General features: G+C 45.4%; 1 protein-coding gene and 1 pseudogene across 1 annotated transcript; both read left to right on the top strand.

The window, feature by feature from the left end:
- Positions 1–1,403: 1,403 nt before the first annotated feature.
- LOC120685174 lies at positions 1,404–5,988 on the top strand (annotated as a pseudogene).
- An 8,000-nt stretch (positions 5,989–13,988) lies between these two features.
- LOC120685173 (magnesium/proton exchanger 1-like) lies at positions 13,989–15,352 on the top strand. The gene is made up of 4 exons (XM_039966997.1): positions 13,989–14,009; positions 14,286–14,418; positions 14,513–14,642; positions 14,745–15,352. The coding sequence occupies exons 1-4, from the start codon at positions 13,989–13,991 to the stop codon at positions 15,040–15,042; spliced, it is 582 nt and encodes a 193-aa protein (XP_039822931.1). The 3' UTR covers positions 15,043–15,352.
- The last annotated feature ends 5,317 nt before the right edge of the window (positions 15,353–20,669 follow it).

Genomic DNA, 20,669 nt, shown 5'->3' with positions numbered 1-20,669 from the left:
AAGTTTTAACTTTGAATGTATGAACCGTAGTATTTTTTTCAACTCTACAGCATTTTTGCCATAAATGGTTACCTCACACGAAAATTATATACTTTTCCCTTGCATGAATAATTTCAGGTCCATCTGTGTACAAAGCATGCCATCTGCTGCCAATGGACGCAAGCATCGTCACGCCAACAAAGCAGTGCTTTTGTTTATTAATGAGCCACTAGGTGCCCCTGCTGATCGACCGTTGCTTTTCAAGCATTCCTTCTTATTCTGCAACTACTAGGACGCCATGCCTTGCGATTTGTACATTACCGTAGCCACTTCTGTTGGACATATTTGTGTACGCATCTGTTTAGCCGCATTCAGCAACCGGTAATCGGCATTACTTACCCCTGTGTTTCGCAGATTTCCTGTTCTTTACCAACCATCGCTAGTTCCGTCATTTCTATAGATGAAAGGGCTGGCAGAACTCGGCCACCCATGACCATCCGATTATCAGCCGATGTTCCTGTTTTCACCTCGTCCACCAGCGCACGATAGCGCGCGTCCTTTACTAGTATGATGAGAGAAGGATGCCTAGAAAGACCAGGAAAGCTGTACAAGGGCCACTGCACCATGTGAGATTGGCGCCACGCCAGCGATAACAGAAAAGAAAAAAATTCAAAAGAGCTCAGACAAGGTACTAGCTCCACTCAAGAACGCTCACTTCACGATGCGTGAGAGGCGTTTAGCCCCTATCACACCTGGATTAAGAAAGAAATTGAATACATCTCATATATGCGTCAAGATCAAGTTCACATACATATGATAGGCATCATAAGTGTATACGAAAGAGAGTATTAAGAACTTTATTACAAGACCGAAAGTCTCAATCTTAAGTAAATATAAACATCTGAAACTAGCAATGGATTTTCATCTTCACATGCAGATGACTTCGAGACATATGCCTAGAACTCTTCGAAGTCTTCTGGACAATTATCTTGTTTGAGTAGCATTTGTTTTAATAAAGCAAGCGTGAGTACACTTATAGTTGATACTCAGCAAGTTGAGTAAATTATATGATATGCAAGGCCAAATCAATGAATAGCTGACGTGGTTTAATCAAGTTTTATTTAGCAAGCATTAACTAAGTATATGTTTATACCTTTAACCCACGAATAAGCAATTGAAATAAATAACAATAGCCATAAATAAGAACATCAATTTAAATTATCTTCAAGTTCAATTATCATGTGAGGGATCAAGCCGATTTTAACCGTGAGCATGGTTGATATATCAGTTTAAACTCTATAGAGGTTGTATACTTTACCCACAATTCGTGTTTCCCTAGGTGCCTGGATTTACAAGGCCCTTAAACACTTCTGAGGTGAGTGGTAGGGATTCACTATGAGACATTTATAAAGATTCTCTAACTTATGACAACCTACCTGGCCCCGCTCTCGGCCATCCTGCTCGTGGTCATCCTCAAGTGGTATGCCATGACTGTTTCCATGAGGATGGTGACCAAGTCCTACCTCTCCAAGAACACCAAGGTGGTCGCCGAGTACATGAAGCACAAGAACAACAACCTAGGGGAGCCCTTCGATCCGGTGACCATGGAAGGCTACCGGTACGTGGTCGCGGGGCGACAAATATTGCCGCGTCAAGCGCCCTGCTGCTGGCAGCAAACCATGGTACGAGCAGGACGGCCCCAGCTGCTTGAAGAAGGTCACCAACGTGGCGCAGATCTGGCAGTGCAAGGGGAGGCTGCTTCTCCATGGTCAGCAAGGCAAGTTGCTCAAGGACATGTGTGCCTCTCCATGGCACTCCAAGATGCTCAACGGGAGATTTGCTGGCTTTGAGCTCTCAGAGGCAGAGCTGAAGAAAACCCATGACTTTGTGTTCAAAGGCCTACTCGCTGGGGACAAGCCGCGTGCCTTTAGGGTTATCGAGGAAGAGCTTGTTTTCGTCCATGACCTGTATTACACAAGGTATTTGTTGACACCGTTTTTTGACACGTGTCAAGGAAGGTGATTTTTGTGAAGGGAAGGTGGCCGATTTGGAAGAAATCAAAAGATGCACAGGGTTGGAATCGGCCGATGGAATCCGTCCGATGAGCTAGAGGAATATGCTTTGAAGATGCTGATCCGCTAGCTCTGGTGCTCGGCCGATGGAGAGTTGCCGATGAAGTCAAGGAAGGAGAAGAGGATCCGGACTCTACGAAAATCTTGATGATTCGGTTGTAATATTTTAAGTAGTTTATCTTTTAGGTAGTCTTTTCTTTAGGGTCAAGTAATGTTTGCCGTAATCGGCTAGGACTTGATTGCGTTAGGCTATATATATCAGTTGTAAGGGACCGGAAAAACTTGATACACATCCAATACAACAAACTTTACAATTCCTTTGCACTTTTTCGGCGACTTCGCCTTTTCTCTTTTTTTCGACGAGTTCTTTCAAGTTGATCAAGGACGCCTCATACTCGAGCGACTTGATTTGCTGGTGAGTTTTCGTTTTACCGAGTATATTTGAGCTTTAGCTACCGGCCACATCGCTGTGGCTTCATTCAAATCTATTCAAAAGTTATCGAGTTTATCTAGGCTTTGACTTCCGGGCGCATCGCTGTCGTCTCGTCTAGATTTATTCACCAATTATCGATATCGGCTAGATTTGTAGGTTTTCCTATGTTTTTTGGCCATTATCACATCTAAAAACATACTAGATCGGCTTTAGATTTTGGAGTAACACTTTTATTATCTCAAGAGCCGGTTTAGAAATGTTTTTAGCTTTACATCATCTGAGTTACACATTCGTAGCTTAGATCTTATCATACATACACGATCGGCTATTCAAAGCCGGTTTTGTCGTTTAGTGTATCGGCTGATCCTGCCGATACGCTCGTTCATTACGCGTTTGTATTTAATATCTTTTTATCGTCTATAGTATCGGCAAAGCTTGCCGATAAGCCCATCTGAGAGATATTCGGAATCCCAGCCGATATGCTCTCGAATTTGACTTTGTTTTCTCCCTTTTCAATTTCATGTCAAATTGACTAGCACGCTTGGTTGACTTTCCGTGACTCGGCGAATACTTGCCCTTAGATTCCAGTGTGTTGATTTTTGCGTCAACACATCTTTTGGCACGTTCGGTGGGACCGAAAGCTTCAACATGGTGGAAATCACAGATAAATCTGCAGTTAGCAAAGAAAACCATATTCCTGTTCTTGAAGACAAGCTCAAAGAAGAACAAAAGAAGAAATATGAAGAGCTGGTGGAGAAATTCAAACGTGAATGCCTCAAGTCGTACAGCGTCAACAGATCTGGTGAGGTGATCAAGAAGTTTGATCTTCCATCTTTCCAGCCATTGACAGAGGCTCAATGTGAAAGCAAGATGATAGACGCAGTTTAAGGGGTATCGCCCATGGAAGGGTAAACTTGGGCAGTACTGTATCCTCCGGGATCTTGGCAGCACAAGCCGAGTTAGAAATTGTCTCTATTATGCTACACTGTTCCTGCTGGACAAGACCAAGAAAGGGGCGCAAGAATTCAGTCAGGTTGTCTGAGGATGTGAAGAAAGCCGTCGTAGATTACCTGGTGATAAGCAACGGCCAGATGACCAACGGGGTAGCATCGCTGAAAGACAACGGCGTCCATGGATGTGATGCTACTGCTAACGACGGGACGGTGACTCGCACCATACTGGTCTGGCACATTGCCACAACCCTGTGCGAGCACCATCTGGCGGATGCACACGACAGAGAATACGACACAGTCAGAACGGCCTTCACTCTGTCTCGATACTGGTTGCATCTTCTGGCTTCTGCACCTAACCTGTTGCCTGACCACAGCTCTGAATCGGAATACATGCTTGATCGCACACTCGACAAAGCAAGCATGTTACTCGAAAAGGTCAAGAAGTTGGAGAGTAGATGTGAGGAGCTAATGAAATACAACACCCATGATGGAGACGATGGTGATGAAGAATCACACGTGAAGCAGGGCGCTCGGCTTGTGAGGCGTCTGATTGACGACATACCAGAAATGAAATTCCGGTGGAAGGTCCGCCACCGCGTCGCTCCTCCTGGAGCGACTCGGGCGGAACTACTCCCGAGTGCTGCCGTCCCGAAGGCCTGCCCTCCGTCTCACCTCCGCCCGAGTGGCTGCCGGAAGCCCGCGTGGCTGCAAGGAAGACGGCGGCGGGGCTCCAGCTCCTCTCTCCTTCTCCTTCCCTCCCCTCGTTCTCTCTGGATGGATGACCTGTCCAAGGCGGCGGCGGTCGTCCCCGGCTGCCTGCGGCCGGATCCGCCTCGTGTGCGGCTGGATCCACGCCCGCGGCCACCGGATCTGCCCACCCAGGGCCTCGGCGTGACGGGTCACGGTGGTGGCGCCGGAGGCGACCTAAGCATGGCGGGTTGAGGCTTCGGCTCAAGCTTCGGCCACGGCCTAGGGCCGGCTTGGCTGCGGCCTGGGCGGGGCGGGTCGTCGCGGCGGCTACGCCTTCCACAGATGCATAGGGGCGCGGAATCGGCGGCGACCGGGCGGGTGCGGCAGGGGGCTGATCCCGCTTCTGTGCTCCCTAGTTGGTGGCGGGCGTCTTCACGGAGGCGGAGGTTGGGGACCCCATATCCGGCGTGGCCCTGACCAGATCTGGTGGCTGCGCGACTGGGGCGCGCGAATGTGTGTGTGTGTGGGGGGGGGGCTGTCGGCACCGGGCAGCGGCAGTGGTGGGGCCGGTGCTGATCGACGGCAGCGGCGGCGGCTGGTGTGTGATGGTGCAGGGGGCTGGTGCGGTGGCGTCGGCGGTGACTGCGGTCGGGTGTCGCCGGCTCCGCCAGTTGGTGGGGCCGGGGGCGTTTTCTGCGCGCAGGCGATGGGGTCTAAGGTGAGGTGGCTGGTCCTCCTCTTCTCCTCCTCGACGGTGATGCTGGTCCGGCGCCGCCTTGGTGGTGGGGCTGTGGGGCTAGATGGTGCTTGCTGGTGGCGCTGTGGTGGTGCTTCGGCCTGTGCCGGGCTTCTTCCGGTGGAGGCGTTGCGGAGGCGAAAAGGAGTGGGCTACGGGCTTGGCCAAGAACGTACGATAGACATGGTGCTGAGTCGGGCGAAAGCCTTCAGTGATGCTTTTGTCGGAGGCAATTGTGGCGGCGTCCTTGTTGCGTTGTTCTCTCTGTTGGGGGCACTATTGTGAGGCACCATGTTCCTACTGCATGGGGGCTCTTTAGGATGAAAACCCTGTTCATCTTTGGATGTGCGACGGCGGCGCCATTGGCGTCGTACCCTCGTTGGAGGCCCCGCATCTGGAGACTCGCCTTGGCTAGACAGTGGTGGTGGTGGTTGGTTGGTGGGGTTGCCTGCGTGCAGCGGCAGAGGAGGTGTGCTTGGTCTGTGTTGGCAGGGAGGTGCAGAGGATCCAGATGTGCTAGAGGTCTTGAGCTAGCTCTTATGATGCAGTGGTGTTCCCGGTGATGGCTGGGCGGATGTTGTAGCTTTCACAGCGGTTTCAGTTATCTGAGTCCTTGGCAGAGGAGTGTGAGGTGGTGGGAGAGGCGAGGTCCCCATGCAGAGTGGCCAGGATCAGTGTTTTTCATCGGCGCTGCTATGGGAGTGTTCTGCTGATGCACTGTAGTAGGGGGATCGATGATCGTGTGTGCGCGACTTGAGGGTGATAGTCCCTTGGTGGAGGAGTTCGAGTTGCCGCTCTGTCTTGCAGCGGGCCGCAGCTTCGGCGTGGCACAGCTTTGGAGACGACGACACAGTTTGCGGTGGCTTGCTTTCAGCTCCTCTTTCTGGTTGTGGCGGTGTAGCGTTTTGTTGTGTGCGTTGTGTGCGTTGTTTATGTGATGGTATTGTTCGCTTCGGCGTGTGATGTAGGACAGAGATGATGTTGTATGTCTCACCGTCCGACGATGCCCGGGCACACCTGGAAGCTCTTGCCAGGGGTGGGGAGTTCATCACGCACATTTGGGTGCTGCTCACGCACACCGGTGTGCTCAAGCGAGGCCCGCCAGGGCCAAGGGATGTTGTCTAATCGATCTCTCCAAGACTCCAACCAGTGCAGCCGTAGTAGCAGTCCTTATCTACCAAGTGCCTGTAACATTCTACCAATATATATTGTCTACAAGTTGTCACAATTCTACCTTCATATATTGTCTACAAGTTGTCACAAATAAATAAATGTCTTAACCGACCAAAATCGGTTACCATTCCTGTTCCTTTCTTGCAATTTGTGATAGTGTGCTAGTAACGTCATACTTCCTATGTCCGTCTCGTACCACTACCAGAATGTGACATGATATTAGCAGCACGTTATTCTTTTAAGAAAATGAAACAGCTGGAGAGTCTGCATGCTATATGATGAGAGAAGGATGCCTAGAAAGACCAGGAAAGCTACCGCACCATGTGAGATTGGCCCCACGCCAGCGATAACAGAAAAGAAAAAAAATTCAAAAGAGCTCAGACAAGGTACTAGCTCCACTCAAGAACGCTCACTTCACGATGCGTGAGATGCGTTTACCCCCTGCCACACTTGGATTAAGAAAAAACCGAATGCATCTCATATGTGCATCAAGATCAAGTTCACACACATATGATAGACATCATAAGTGTATATCATTATAATATCATAACCAAAGAGAGTATTAAAAACTTTATTACATGGCCGAAAGTCTCAATCGTAAGTAAATAAATAAATGTCTTAAAGTACCAGCGGATTTTCATCTTCACAGGGAGACATATGCCTAGAACTCCTCGAAGTCATCCAGAAAATTATCTTGTTTTGAGCAGCATTTGTTTTAATAAAGCAAGCGTGAGTACAATTATGGTTGATACTCAGCAAGTGGACTAAATTATATGACATGCAAGGCCAAATCAAGGAATAGCTAACATGGTTTAACTACGATAAGAACTTTTAGTTGATCAAGTTTTATTTAGCAAGCATTAACTAAGTATATGTTTATAACTTTAACCCACGAATGAGCAATTGAAATAAATAATAATAGCCATAAATAAGAACATCAATTTAGATCATCTTCAAGTTCAATTATCATGTGAGGGATCAATCCGATCTTAGCCATGAGGACGGCTGATATATCAGTTTAAACACTTAGAGGTTGTACACTTTACCAACAATCTGTGTTTCCCTTGGTGTCTGGATTTTCAAGGTCTTTACACACTTCCGAGATGAGTGGCAGGGATTCACTATGAGGCATTTTCAAAGATTCTCTAGCTTATGACAATCCGCTAAGGTTCCAAGCCAAAGCGGTCATAACACTTCCTAATGAGAATGACGCCTTAACTAGGAACATATCAACGCCTCAAGAGGACCGAGCTATACCTCGATGATGCATCCCCTCTTTCCCTTTCGGTAAGATCATCATAAGGTAGAGTTTCTAATCAATTAGCTAAGACCAGAGCCATATAGTATTGTTGTACTATTTTCCTAGATGGTTCTCATGTTCTAATTAATGCAATGATCTTAATTATCAACAAATGGTATACCAAAACATGAAATATATCAAGCGTAGAATTGTCTCCAAGTTATCTAACCATAGTCTAGTGCATGAGCAACTAGCATAGCTACAACATAATGTTGAATAACTTAAGTTTCAATTAAGGAAGGATAAATAAACTAGGCACATCCTTAATTGGGACCCTTCATATTCAAGACACGTGCATGCATAAAAAGTAAATGTGAATATTAATAATTATTGGGACAACAATATGATCAAGGACCACTTGCCTTCCTCAAAGTATTGCTGCTACTGCTCAGTGTCTTCAAAGCCTTAGTCTTGCTGATCCTCGAACTATGCACCGTCTATCATATCACACAAGTACAAACAAGAAAGCAAGTACAATAAATAATAAACAATACACCAAACCATGTAAACAAAACAAAACAAGGTTATAAAGCTACCATACACAATACAAGGATCGCATGAGCACAATAATCGTTGGAAATGGAGTGAAAACGATAAAGATATGGCTAAAACAAGGTTCTAGAGGCTTATTTGCAAAAAATTAAAACAAAAAGGGCTTTGGGTGAAGAAATAGAGGGCCTAAACAAAAATTAAACCTAAACTGAGGGGCTAGCTTGCAAGACTAGGGGTCCTGGACGATGGGTTGGATTTTATAAAAAGACAGGGGGTAAAATAGACGAAAAAGAACTGTTTTGCAATTACTTTTGAACTAACGTGGACTGTAGGTTGATTTACAGAAAACTAAGAGGCTTTTTTATTAAACACCTTAGGGTTCACCGGTATGAACCTAATTGACCTGGATTAGATCCAATATGAGCCATTAGATTCGTATCGGGCGGCTAGGGTTGGCTGGGCGGAGCGGGCAGCAGCGCTGGTCGCCGGTGGCGGGATCTGCGGCGGCAGGCTCACTGGCGTTTCGCTAAAACTTGATTCTGACCTCAGTTTTGAGCACGGGTTGGTCTAGGGGGAGCGAGAGCGCGAGATGACGAGAGCATCTAGGGTCTTGGTGTAGGTCTCGGTGTTGACGGTCGTTAAGTACCATTTCTGACCGTCAACTAGACATCTAGACTCATGAATAACGGAAAACTATACACCTTACTCACATTTATGTTTCTTTAACCTAGTTCCACAATTTATTTTGGAGTTTGTATGGTTTTAGATGAGCAAGAGCAAAATAAGAGGAAAACACGATGAAGACGCCACACAACTACACAGAAGATCGCAATCGGTGTCACTCCCTTACAAGAAGAGCCCACCTGGCAGAGCAAACAGGGTAGCCACAAAAGATGTACGAAAGGATAAGGTTGATGGCCCACCAGTCAGCCTGCCAGAGAAGGATAAGGACGAGAGGTGGCAAGGTGGGGCCGGCCGACCCCACAGGTCGGCTGCACCTGGCCGGCGTCCCGTCCAGGTGCATTTTGAGGAGGATTCGTGGCCAAGGCACTTGATCTCCTTCCATATGTGCATTTGGCGGGAACCGACCCTGAGTAGTATAAATAGGGCCCTCTCTCCCCCCTCACAACACACACACACACACACACACACGCACACACACACACACACACACCGTTTCACACCCTCTCTCTCTCAAGTCTCTCTCTTGCTCTTAGTTTAGAGTAGTGGAGCTAGGCTAGTTTTCCTTTAGCGAATCAAGTCGTCCTCGGAGTCGTTGAGCGATCCTAGACTCTCGGTATGGCTTTGTATTCTTTCTATCAGTACTCTATTCATAATATAGAGTTTGATCATGGTTGTTATACTATCTTGATAGTTTATCAATCCATACTTATGTTTATCATAAGTTGTGTGACGAGTATGGTTAGGCCAGATGTTCAGGGGTTGGATAATGGTTTGTTGTGTTTTCGGGCTTGCTCTAGTGCTTTGCTTGACCATCCGGAGGGTGGGAGCCCTGGGGGCATTAGAGTAGTGACCTCGTACTCGAGCATGGTGCTCGGGTATGCGGGATCCAGCGGATATTCCCGTGCTCCATGGTGTGAAAGAGGTAGACGGCATGAGGTGACAGCAATGTCCATCCGGTGTAGCAACAGTTGTTGCGTTTAGCGAAGTCCCCGACGTTCGGGTTCGGTGTAGGAGGTACATAAAGAGGTAACGGTACTAGATGTTCTCCAGTGCTGGACCTTCTCCCTGTTATCCCATTTTCCTGGTGTCTGCAGCCCTAACCATATTCTAACATAACCTTTCCTTTGAATAGATACACTAGGACACCTAACCTAGGCTAAGCTCCAGCTAACTTAACATAGGATAGTTTAGTTTGTTCTTTTGTTCTTTTCTCTCTTTCTTCTTTGGGTGTTGGATGTGTGATCGTGTCACATTACCTTATTTTATCTTTTATATCATGGCTTACCCCTGCTAGAGTTTTGCCTATTACTTGAGGAATGACATCATGATTAATGATAAGTACAGTACCTTTGGCACTGCCATCCTTTGGAAAAATATAAATAACGATAACCTTACTCTCCGGGTGAAATGCTACAACGGTATATCCGTGCGCTTGCGGATCTCATCTGTAATCGTATAGACTATACCACGAGAGTGGCAGTCCTTGGTGCAGTTGCTAGGGATGGGCTTAACACCCCGTTCCTAGTGATTACGCTAAGGAAAGTCAACACACATTTCTGACATCGTTACCGGGAACTAACCCCTCTTGGTAGCGACGTTAAGAAATGCCAACTCTCGGTGAGCTGGGCAAGGAGCTCAATGGCGGCACACGAATGGCTCGCTTCAGCGAACGATTGTGGGAGAGAGAGAGAGAGTGAGAGAGAGAGAGTGAGTGAGAGAGAGAGAGAGTAGAGGGAGCAGAAGAGGGCGCGACATTGCTCATCCTTCGGTGAAACTCCAGTGGTGCGTGGACATCGAGAATTGGCGGTACAGCGGCGAGACGGCGTCGGCCTGAGCTTTGAGCGGGATGGCGGCGGTGCAAGCTAGAGTTTGAGGTGAAGGCGGCCACTGTGACTTCGATGGGAGCTCGGGGTAGGGGGGGTCACGGGTGCTTAAGTAGGGGGGCGAGGGAGCCTTGGTGTGCGTGCTAAGGGAAGGCCACGGCACCACGCGCGGCCGGGTCGGACTCGAGCTTGAGTCAATTTAGACCGGGAGGAAACGGGACGGGTCCAACAGGCGGGGCCCGCCTAGCGGTGACTGAAGGAGAGAGGAGTGAAGGAGAGAGGGGAGAGGGAGGCGTCGGGCTGGGCCGGGAAAAGAAAGAAACAGGCCGAGCGGTGGGCTAAGGACAAGAAGAGAAAGAGAGAAAGGAAGATGAGCTAGGCCAAAAAGGGAAAGAAAAAGGGAGAGTAAAAGAAAAGCTTTTGAATAAAAGAACAAACAACTTCAATTTAAATTTAAATTCAAAGAATTCAAATGCAAACTGAATCTCAAAAAAAAATGCAAGCAGCATGAATTCACAGAAGCCATGTAACCTTATATTTTATTTTATGGCTAAGTAATTTATTTGAAATTCACAATAATATTCTAAATCAAGATAAATTTAATAAAACCTTATCGCGCTTGCACTAAATCTCACAAATTTTCATTTTGTTTCCTAATTCAAAGTGTAGGGTGTTACACCCCCTGCCAATATCCATGAAGCAGCTTTGCTTTTTAATCCTTGAAATAACTGGTTGGCTTGTTGATTGCGAGCGCTAAAAAATTATTTTGTTTCTTTCAGTCCAAATGACGCAGCACACCAATGTAATTAGCAGAACATTATAGAGCACAAAACTAGTAACATTTTAGGCTCCATGCTATCTCAAGATGGGAATGGGCCGACCCGGCCCTAGCCTTGCACCCGGCTCCATGGCCTCGAGGCCAATTCTAGGGGTCATGGGTCGACCCATTTCTCCTAGATGTTATGGCCTTGATGGCCCATTAGGTATTATGGGTCGACCCAAATATTTTTATATAATCATAAACCATGAATATTGTCTACACTTTTAGAAAAGATAAAATTCAAGATTAAAATATATCACAATAATATATTAAAATTGTTAGCAATGCATCAAATTAAATATGTTTACTAGCGATCCATGATTTTAACTTTATCCATTTTCCCTTCCAACCTATGATATTCCTCACTATATTTTGAAGTATATAGAATCTAACAACTTATGACCAGTTGTATTTATTCAGAAACAATGAAAAAAATCAATAAATAAAATGAAAAAAATCATTAATATGATAAGTGGGTCGACACATAATACCCATTGGGTCAATAGGTTCCGGCCCTATTGACCCATTTTGGAATTTAGGGTTGGCCCCTATAACCCACTGCTCCTAATTTTGTGGGTCGTGTCAACTACCCATTGGGTCGACCCGACCCATTTCGATCCATAATGCTATCTTTCCGTAGAGACGGGGGTATTAACTCACTGCCAGAAGTCCTAAATGGAGAGGGAAAACCATTGACAATGTTACCATTTGGCACTAACAAAGGCCTATGAATAATTTTAAATTGTCAAGTTTTACTTAAAGGTGTAAAGATAAAATTTCCCTGGGTCACCATAGTTGCTGTATGACTTTAAGACCAACTTGAGCCCACAAAATGAAAGAGCCGGACAATACTGCAGAAAGTAAGGCTGAAAACGTAACTATCTTGCAAGCACCTTCTTAAGAGCTGGTGTTTGTTCATCTTCTGAATCATTATCATCCGCTACAGTTGATGAAACTCGATTTGTGATCGCCGTAGTTTGGTCATCTCCGATATCTCATTGAACCATTGTTAGTCTGCACCATGCAATCCAGGGTATGAGGTGCAGGATTATTTAAGCACTATAATCAGTCATGCACACATTATTGCCCCTCCACAAGAATGGACCAATATGCGTGATTGCTATCATTCCAATCGGCTGACCAACTGCCACAGCTCTTTGCTTTGCACGGTGCTGGATTTCAATCTTGTTTGAGTTTTGACAGCATCACGTTTTCGCACGGCTAGTGCACAATTTTTAGTGTTCACTCTGCATTGGCTCTCTTTCCTCACAAGATTTATACGGTGGCGGCGATTGCAAGTCTGTGACTATCATCGAGTTTGACAATATCATGTTTCTGCATTTGGTGAGGAGGATCCCGTGCTGCACATCGTAGCAGCCACAAACAGCGGCCTTCCTTAAGCAAGCAGTGGAGCTTGGCCTGATTCAAACGGATATTCAGTTGTTACGTGAGAGGGCCTTCGCATCGGCTTTCCGTCCATGATCAATCCTTCAAAAAAAAACTCAGTTTAAAGCTTGCATGAGCAGCTGCAGTGGCGCGCAGGGTTGTGGGGTGGGCGCCGGCCGGGGCGACGGGCGGCATCGCGTGGCCCGCTTCCATGGCGCGGGCGTGCAGTGCCACTCCGGCGAGCCACGACGTGCAGCACGACGTTACGTTCTTGGCGACGGCGGCCAGAGGTGGATCGATGCGTGGCAGGAGGAACTCGATGTCCATGTCACCTAGGGGCTGGGGGCTGGGCTTCGGATGTAGTAGCCTCGGCCGACGCGCGGCGGTGAGCCGGTGATGAGCTAGGCAAGCAAGACCGCGAGTGCATGCATGGCGCCGACCGGCCGCAGCTAGAGCGTGTCGTGGCGCACGCATGCTTGACATGTACAACACATGGATCTTCAGGATCGGATCCTCTGCTTTAATAATCGATCGATCTGGAGGTGCAGTGCTCGCTGCTGTACTGCGTGCCTGCTAAATCCGTTTCGTTTGCAACAAATTGTTGCGTTATATTTGTGCAGTCCTTTGCCAAAGGATGAAAATACTTTGCTCAGTAGAGTGGAGTTCTGTTTCTTTTTCTGTCGGGTGCTTGATTCAGCTAGTCATTCAGAACATGAACTTTTGCTTGCTTCCAAATTTGACGCAAGTAATTAGTGTGCATAGTTTGGTCCTTACACATATTTATACATGCTTATTTGTTTAGGAACGCTGTTATATTTTTCTGGTGCGCAGTGTATCATATGTAAATGGGCAGACAGCGCCGTGGGAGCATAGCAAGAACAAGACATGTGGCTAAAAGAAGGAGAGCACGCGTAACTAATGACGTGCAATGTACATTTTTTATGATTTGAGCCAGTGTTCTTATCTTCTTGCTGCTGCTGGCCACGGCAGTGCGTCTTGTACTCTTCTCCGAAAACATAACTAAGCCGACCACACCTCGCTGGTGTTTGTGTTGTTGTAAAAATTAACAATTACAAATACACATGTATGACAAGCTTATCTAATGATGCATTATTCCACAAGATTACAATTATCATGCAAAATAATAAGATCATAATTCTTTATCATGGAGGGATCAGATGCGTATTCGAATTGAAATGGACAGACCTACTTCTTCCTACTAACTAGACACTAGATGCATATTTCTGTTTGGTTGAACTTGCTTCCACGTATATAGCTGAAAACTTCTCTTGCAACTTAGGTGCTTTCATTATTATTAGAGGCCTTCACCAGCAACCCGCCTAGGAGTGCACCGACCATTGCTGTCACCATAGTTTATTTATCTCCAGTATCCCAAATGCACGAGTGTCCTTAGTCTGAAGCTTTGAAGTATCTATTCTCGCACACAATGAAGGAGGTGGAGGGAAGGGTATTTAATCACTCCCATCAGTGAAGTATTGATCACCTTAGATTCTCCCACAACATTTGGATGCAAAATTGAAACAGTCATTTGAAGATGCTGACCAGTTTTCATGTACTCCTTGCCTGCCTGCTGCTTTTTTTCTTTTGACACGTCCTTCAGAATGGTAGGCATGCAGAACACATGTTAACATCGTTTCTTTGTGGTGGCTTCGAAGCAAGAAGCAAGATGAAGAATTGTGCTGTCTGGTTTAAGTGACTTCCATTAAGTTCAAATCCTCACTAGCAACTTTCCCTTTTTTTCTGTCACGTGCAGTGCGTCACAGCAGCCAGAACTTCCACTGAAACTCTTGCGGTTTGTTCATCCACAATATCACAAGGAAAATGCAGGAGTGTTATCAAAATAAGCTGCGTCACAGGTTAGAACATACCCCTACACAAATTTTATCATTCGATCTTCTGACCAATATGTGGCTGCACTTGTTGACATGAAAAATTATTTTTTCTGTCCAGGAATAAGTTCATATGTTATAGCATTTACGGCACTAGCAGCTGGAACCTCATGGCCAGATCTAGTTGCGAGCAAGATAGCTGCCGAGCGTCAAGTCACTGCAGACTCTGCTATAGCCAACATCACTTGCAGGTTTATTTTTGCACATTTCTTCTCCAATCAGTTCAATACATTCCTTAGAAAAACAATTCCTCAAATTGGAGCTGAATAAACTGACTAAATCTCTTGCTGCAGTAATTCAGTGAACATATATGTTGGCATTGGCGTCCCGTGGTTGATCGACACAGTGTACAACTTCTTTGTCTACCAGGAACCACTGTACAAAGACAATGCTGCTGGTCTGAGCTTCTCCCTTCTAGTCTTCTTTGCAACATCATTTGGCTGTATCACTGTTTTGGTTCTCCGTCGCATTGTACTTGGTGCCGAGCTTGGGGGCCCTAGGTTATGGGCTTGGACTACATCGGTGTACTTTATGGCCCTTTGGGTTGTTTTTGTTGTGTTTTCCTCTCTTAGAGTTTCTGGAATAATATAGGCTGAAAACACAGGTGGTCAATTTTATTTTTTATTTTTATTTTTTACTGTTTGTCTTCATATCCACACAGAAAACGTGGAGGTGAAATTAGGGATTATAGTATAGATGTTTGATATGTGCAATGATTATTTGAGCCAGAAATATGTTGTATAGTTGCACAATTGTTGAATCTTAATAGTTGTGGGTGATCCTTGTATATAATCATACACGTGTAATATTAGGGCTTATGAAAGTTGTACTATATTTGTCGATTGCGGACAATACATTGGGCATATGCACCAATGACTGTAAGGAGAAAAAAAAGATTGAAGCCAATTTTTCATACTAGAATGTTAACTTCACTTTCAGTACAACTTTTCTAATGACATTTTCTGTACCGCTGAAAGCCTATACTAGTCTTCACTTAATCCAGCAACATGATTAAGCATGGTGTGAGGACAGGAAACTAACGTCGCGTGAAGAATCTGAATCGGATAACAAGCATCTTTGCTGGCTGCACAACTGGCATGGATATTTGCAAGTGTCGATGTCTCCTCTGTTATGCTGGTTGGATATAACCGGCACGGATGAGAGTTTTCTTTTCTTTTTTTCTTTTTCTTTTTGAGCATGGCATGGATGAGAGTTAGTAGCTGGCACAGATGAAGATTTTTATAGTAGTTATTTGTGAATGGGAAAACATATATTATACTAGTAAGATGCATGAAGATTTTTATAGTAGTTATTTGTGAATGGGGAAACATATTATACTAGTAAGATGCAATTTGTAATGAAAGCTCTCATGAGACATGTATCATATGAGTTGGCTTCATACACACGAACTGATACACTTCTTTAGTCAGACAGCAGCTCCATGATCAACCAAGGCAGTTCTGATTACTTCTATTGATTTCAATGAACAATCTTATTGGCCTTAGTAGTTGGAGTGTATATGGATAGTTCCGTGACTCTTATGTTATGCATCGTTGTGGAAAATGGCTCCATAAACAGTCATTTGTTAGGACATATTCTCTTGTACGAGGAGAAAAATAAGCATCTATCTTGTAAACTAGTATTACTAGAATTAGTATTTAATAGTTTGAAGAACTTAATTTTTTATTGAGTACTCGACTGTTTATTTTTTTAAAATAGCATGCAAGATGTTAGTTAGAAAAGAGGAGAATTAATGTACGCCATAAATAGAACATGAGGACAAATTCGATAAGAAAAAAATACAGGTCTTGTCCCAGAAGGGAGCAGCTCCTACTACAGTTTTTCTTATATGCATAAAAATCCTTATATCACTCTGGATGCTGTCAAGCGATGTTGCTGGTTCAATTTTTGTACCTTTGAAGCTGACAATTTTGGAGAGTAAGCGGTAAAATGCTGCATTCAGATCAGAGATAATTTTGAGAGTGTGCCTAGGGATGAAGTTTCCATGAGTGTATTCTAGTGCGGAAGAAACAGAGGACACTGACACGATTTGTCTACCTTCAATATCTCATGGAAGTGGTAGCCGGATGAACCAACATGGCACTTTGCTAATAGCTGCGGAAATGAGAACATGTGTGGTATTTATTAAGAGATACTAGTTTGATGCTGCTTCACAAAATTGAGATGACTTTTTAGTTAGTCACCTAAAAGAGCTGAGGTATCAATCATCATCTACTCCTTGGTACACACGCAGAACAAATGAATGGACCACTCTTGGTCCTACGGACATAATTAAAAATTCCAGACCACCTATTAATCGATTTCATTTTTTTTGAAACGTAATTAATCGAGTTCATAACCATGAGCAAAAACATTTTCCATGTGACGCAACACGATTGTGTGCCGCAAGAGAGTAAACAAGAGTACCACGACTCCACGAGCAGAGAAATAAACAGAGTAAACAAGAGTAAACATTTTCCATGGAACCAGAGTGCACAATAAAAAATGAAATAGCGAGATGCCATTCTCATATGGCGAGAAGTATGCCATTGCTTGGCTCAGAGGGTCTTGCAATAAAAAATAAAACATTTTCTTGTTGATACTTTTCTAGATTTTTCGAAGCTTGCAGGATGTCTAGCTCTATGAGGTCTTTCTCCTCAGAGGGTGTGCCCTCGACTTGATGGGTCACCCTTAGGCTTCGATTCTTAAGCTCTTCTGGTGTCATTACTTCGGCACCATATATTAGTCTGAATGGAGTGAACTTAGTGGTTCTTGATTCTGATGTGTTGTGGGACCAGATGACCTTCGGGAGTTCATCTACCCACTTGCCCTTTTTCTGATCGAACAAGCACTTCTCAATGCTGCCGAAGACGATGCCGTTGGCCCTTTCGACAGCCCCGTTGGATTGTGGGTGGTACACCGAAGCAAAGATTACCTTTGTGCCAAGATTGTAACAGAATTCTCTGAAGAGCTGTGAGTCGAACTGTTTTCCGTTATCGACGGTGATCTCCCTTGGGACCCCGAACCTGCAGACGATGTTCTACCAAAAGAATTTTCTGATTATTTCCGATGTGATGTTGATGAGTGGCTTGGCTTCGATCCATTTTGTAAAGTACTCAACAGCAACTGCTGCGTACTTGTAATTGCCCTGAGCTGTGGGTAGGGGGCCCACTAGATCAATTCCCCATCTTTGAAGAGGCCAGGTGGGGGGTATAAGCTGAATTGGCTCCGAAGGATTTGTGGACTTCGGGCCCATCATTTGGCATGCTTGGCATGTTTTCACTATGTGTTGAGCATCCTTCAGGGCTGTTGGCCAAAAGAATCCTTGCCTGAAGGCTTTGGATACAAGTTGTCTGAAGCCAATGTGAAATCCGCAAGTCCCGGAGTGTATTTCCTTAAGGAGTTTGATTCCTTCGGTCGTTGAGATGCACTTTAACCACGGGCTGGTTACACCTGACTTGAATAATTCCCTTTCGGAGATAACGTAGCCCCTCGCTCTTTGGAACATTTTCTTTTCCTCTTTTTCATTTGGCAGTTCAATGTTTCCCCGAAGGTACTCCATTATAGGCGTTCTCCAATCTTCGGCTGAGATGACTGAGATTTGTTTTTCTTTCTTCGGCTTGACCGAAGGTTCTGTGATTTCTTTGAAAAATACATCTGGTGGTAATTGCTCTTTTCTTGATGCTGCCTTTGCTAGTTTGTCTGCTTCATCGTTCATGTGCCTCGGGATATGAACGATGTCGAAGCCTTTGAAATATTTCTCCATGGATCTAACTTCATCAAGGTACTGGATAAGCTCGGGTTTTCTTGCCTCTGAGTCCTTTTCGATGTGATCTCTGACAACCTTCGAGTCTGTTTTGACTATGAAGTTTTGGTTGCCAAGGGCTTTCATTTTGCGAAGTCCCAGGAGCAAGGCTTCGTATTCGGTTGTGTTGTTTGTTGATGATTCTAGTTTGCCGAAGTTAAGTCGTGCTGCATATCTTGTTTTTGCTCCCGAAGGAGACTCTATGATTGCAGCAATGCCCGCTCCGTCGTTACACCAGGCCCCATCGCAGTGCACGATCCAAGTTTCATTCGATGGTTCCTCCTTGAATGTTGGGGATGTCCAATCGGCAATGAAATCTGCTAATACTTGTGATTTAATGGCTGTTCTTCTTTCGAAGTCTATATAGAACTCCGATAGCTCCGAAGCCCATTTTGCGATTCTGACTGAGGCCTCTCTGTTGCTGAACAAGTCACGCAAGGGTTGATCTGTTACCACGATTATCTTGTGAGCTTCGAAATAGTGCCGAAGCTTCTTGGCAGACATGACTACTGCATATGCGATTTTTTCTAGCTCTGAGTACAGGAGCTTCGATCCTGCGAGAGCTTCAGATACGAAATAAACAGGTAGTTGTTTCTTTTTTTCCTTCGCTCTCTCTCTCTTGAGCACGAGCGCTGCGCTGACGGCAGAGTAGGATGCTGCGATGTATAGGAGCAACACATCCTTCGGGTCAGGTGATGTCATTTTGACCATGTTCTGTAGGTGGTTTTTGAGCGCCTTGAGGGCTTCACTTTGCTCAGGGCCCCACTCAAATTTGTTTGCATTGCGAAGGACCTTGAAGAATGGTAGGCTTCGGTCTGCAGAGTGTGGGATGAATCTGTTTAGGGCTACAATCCGCCCTATAAGTTTTTGTACGTCCCTGATGGACTTTGGCTCCTCCATGTTCCAAAGAGCTTTTACTTTGTCAGGGTTTGCTTCGATGCCTTTGGTGGACACAAGGCATTCTAGCACCTTTCCTTTGTGAACTCCAAAAATGCACTTGTTGGGGTTCAAGGACAGTCCTGCTTTTCTTAAGCTTGCGAAGGTTTCGGCCAGGTCTGCCACGTGGTTGCTTCTTATTGAACTGGTTACAACAATGTCATCAACGTAAGCCAGGACATTCCTTCTAAGTTGATGCTCTAAGACTACATTAGACATTCTTGAAAAAGACTGTCCTGCATTCTTTAGTCCTTCGGGCATCCTCACAAAGCAGTAAGTGCCGAAGGGGGTTATGAAACTTGTTTTTTCTTCGTCCTCTTTCCTCATCCATATCTGATGGTATCCGGAGAAATAGTCCAGTAGAGACATCAGTTGACTGTTTGCCACATCATCGACGACTCTGTCGATTCTTGGCAATGGGAAATCATCCTTTGGACAGGCATTATTGAGGTCAGTGAAGTCAATGCACATGCGCCATTTGCCATTCTTCTTTTTACCTGCACAATATTTGCCAGCCATGTTGGGTACTTGACTTCTCTAATGACATTTGCATCTAGCAGTCTCTGGACTTCGGCCTTTACTGCTGCGACTTTTTCATCTGCCATTTTGTGAAGCTTCTGCTTCTTCGGCTTGATGTTTGGGTTGGTGTCCAGGCGATGCTCGATGATGTCTCTGCTAACTCCCCGAAGGTCATTGGCGGACCATGCAAAAATATCTTGGTTTTTTGAGGAGAAACTCGAGAAGTTCTTTCTCCTCTTCAGGCTCTAGGGTTGCATTGATAGTCACCATTTTGTCTGGGAGGTGTTCATCGAGGGGGACCTTCTTGATTTCATAGTCTTCTTCGAAGGCTGCTTTCTCGTTGTCCCCTTTTTGCTTTTCGACTGTAACTGGCTTGGATTCAGTCCGAAGATTGTGCACGTTTTTCTGTCCTGGGGTGTATCCCCGTTCAATGTCTCGCGCAAGTTGCTGGTCCCCGCGAACAGTGATGACCCCTGCGGGAGCTGGCATTTTCATGCACAAGTATAGTTGATGGACGATAGCTTCGAACTTGTTAATTGTTCCTCTTCCTAAGATTGCGCGGTATGGGTACGACATTTCTACCACATCGAAGGTGATGTGCTCTATTTTTGCGTTGGCCGTATCTCCGAAGGACACGGGGAGTGACAATTTGCCGATTGCATTCACTCTCTTTCCTCCGAATCCCATTAAAGGGATTTCCGAAGGTTGAAGCAGGCTTCGGTCGATCCCCATCTTATCGAAGGTATCGGAGAAGATGATGTCTGCAGAACTGCCGGTGTCAACTTGTATCTTGCCAATCCTCCAACCCTGAATGTTTGCCTCGATGACAAGAGCGTCTGTGTGTGGGTAGCTGATGAGGTTGACATCTTCTTCAGAGAATGTGATCGGAGAGTGTGACCACTGGGTTCTCTTGGTTGGACCTTCGGAGACGATGCAATGGACTTGCCTGAAGTAGTCC

Source organism: Panicum virgatum, chromosome 8N (genome assembly GCF_016808335.1).
Source record: "Panicum virgatum strain AP13 chromosome 8N, P.virgatum_v5, whole genome shotgun sequence".
Classification (NCBI taxonomy): domain Eukaryota; kingdom Viridiplantae; phylum Streptophyta; class Magnoliopsida; order Poales; family Poaceae; genus Panicum; species Panicum virgatum.
The sequence above is the reverse complement of the archived record's forward strand: the minus strand, read 5'-3'. Positions and strand labels throughout refer to the sequence as shown.

Excerpts from the sequence above, each read along its gene's own strand:
- LOC120685173 (XM_039966997.1), top strand. The coding sequence starts at position 13,989 with ATGAAGGAGGTGGAGGGAAGG. Across the intron at positions 14,419-14,512 it reads CAAAATAAGCTGCGTCACAG|GAATAAGTTCATATGTTATA; the intron begins GTTAGAACATAC and ends TTTTCTGTCCAG. Across the intron at positions 14,643-14,744 it reads ATAGCCAACATCACTTGCAG|TAATTCAGTGAACATATATG; the intron begins GTTTATTTTTGC and ends CTCTTGCTGCAG.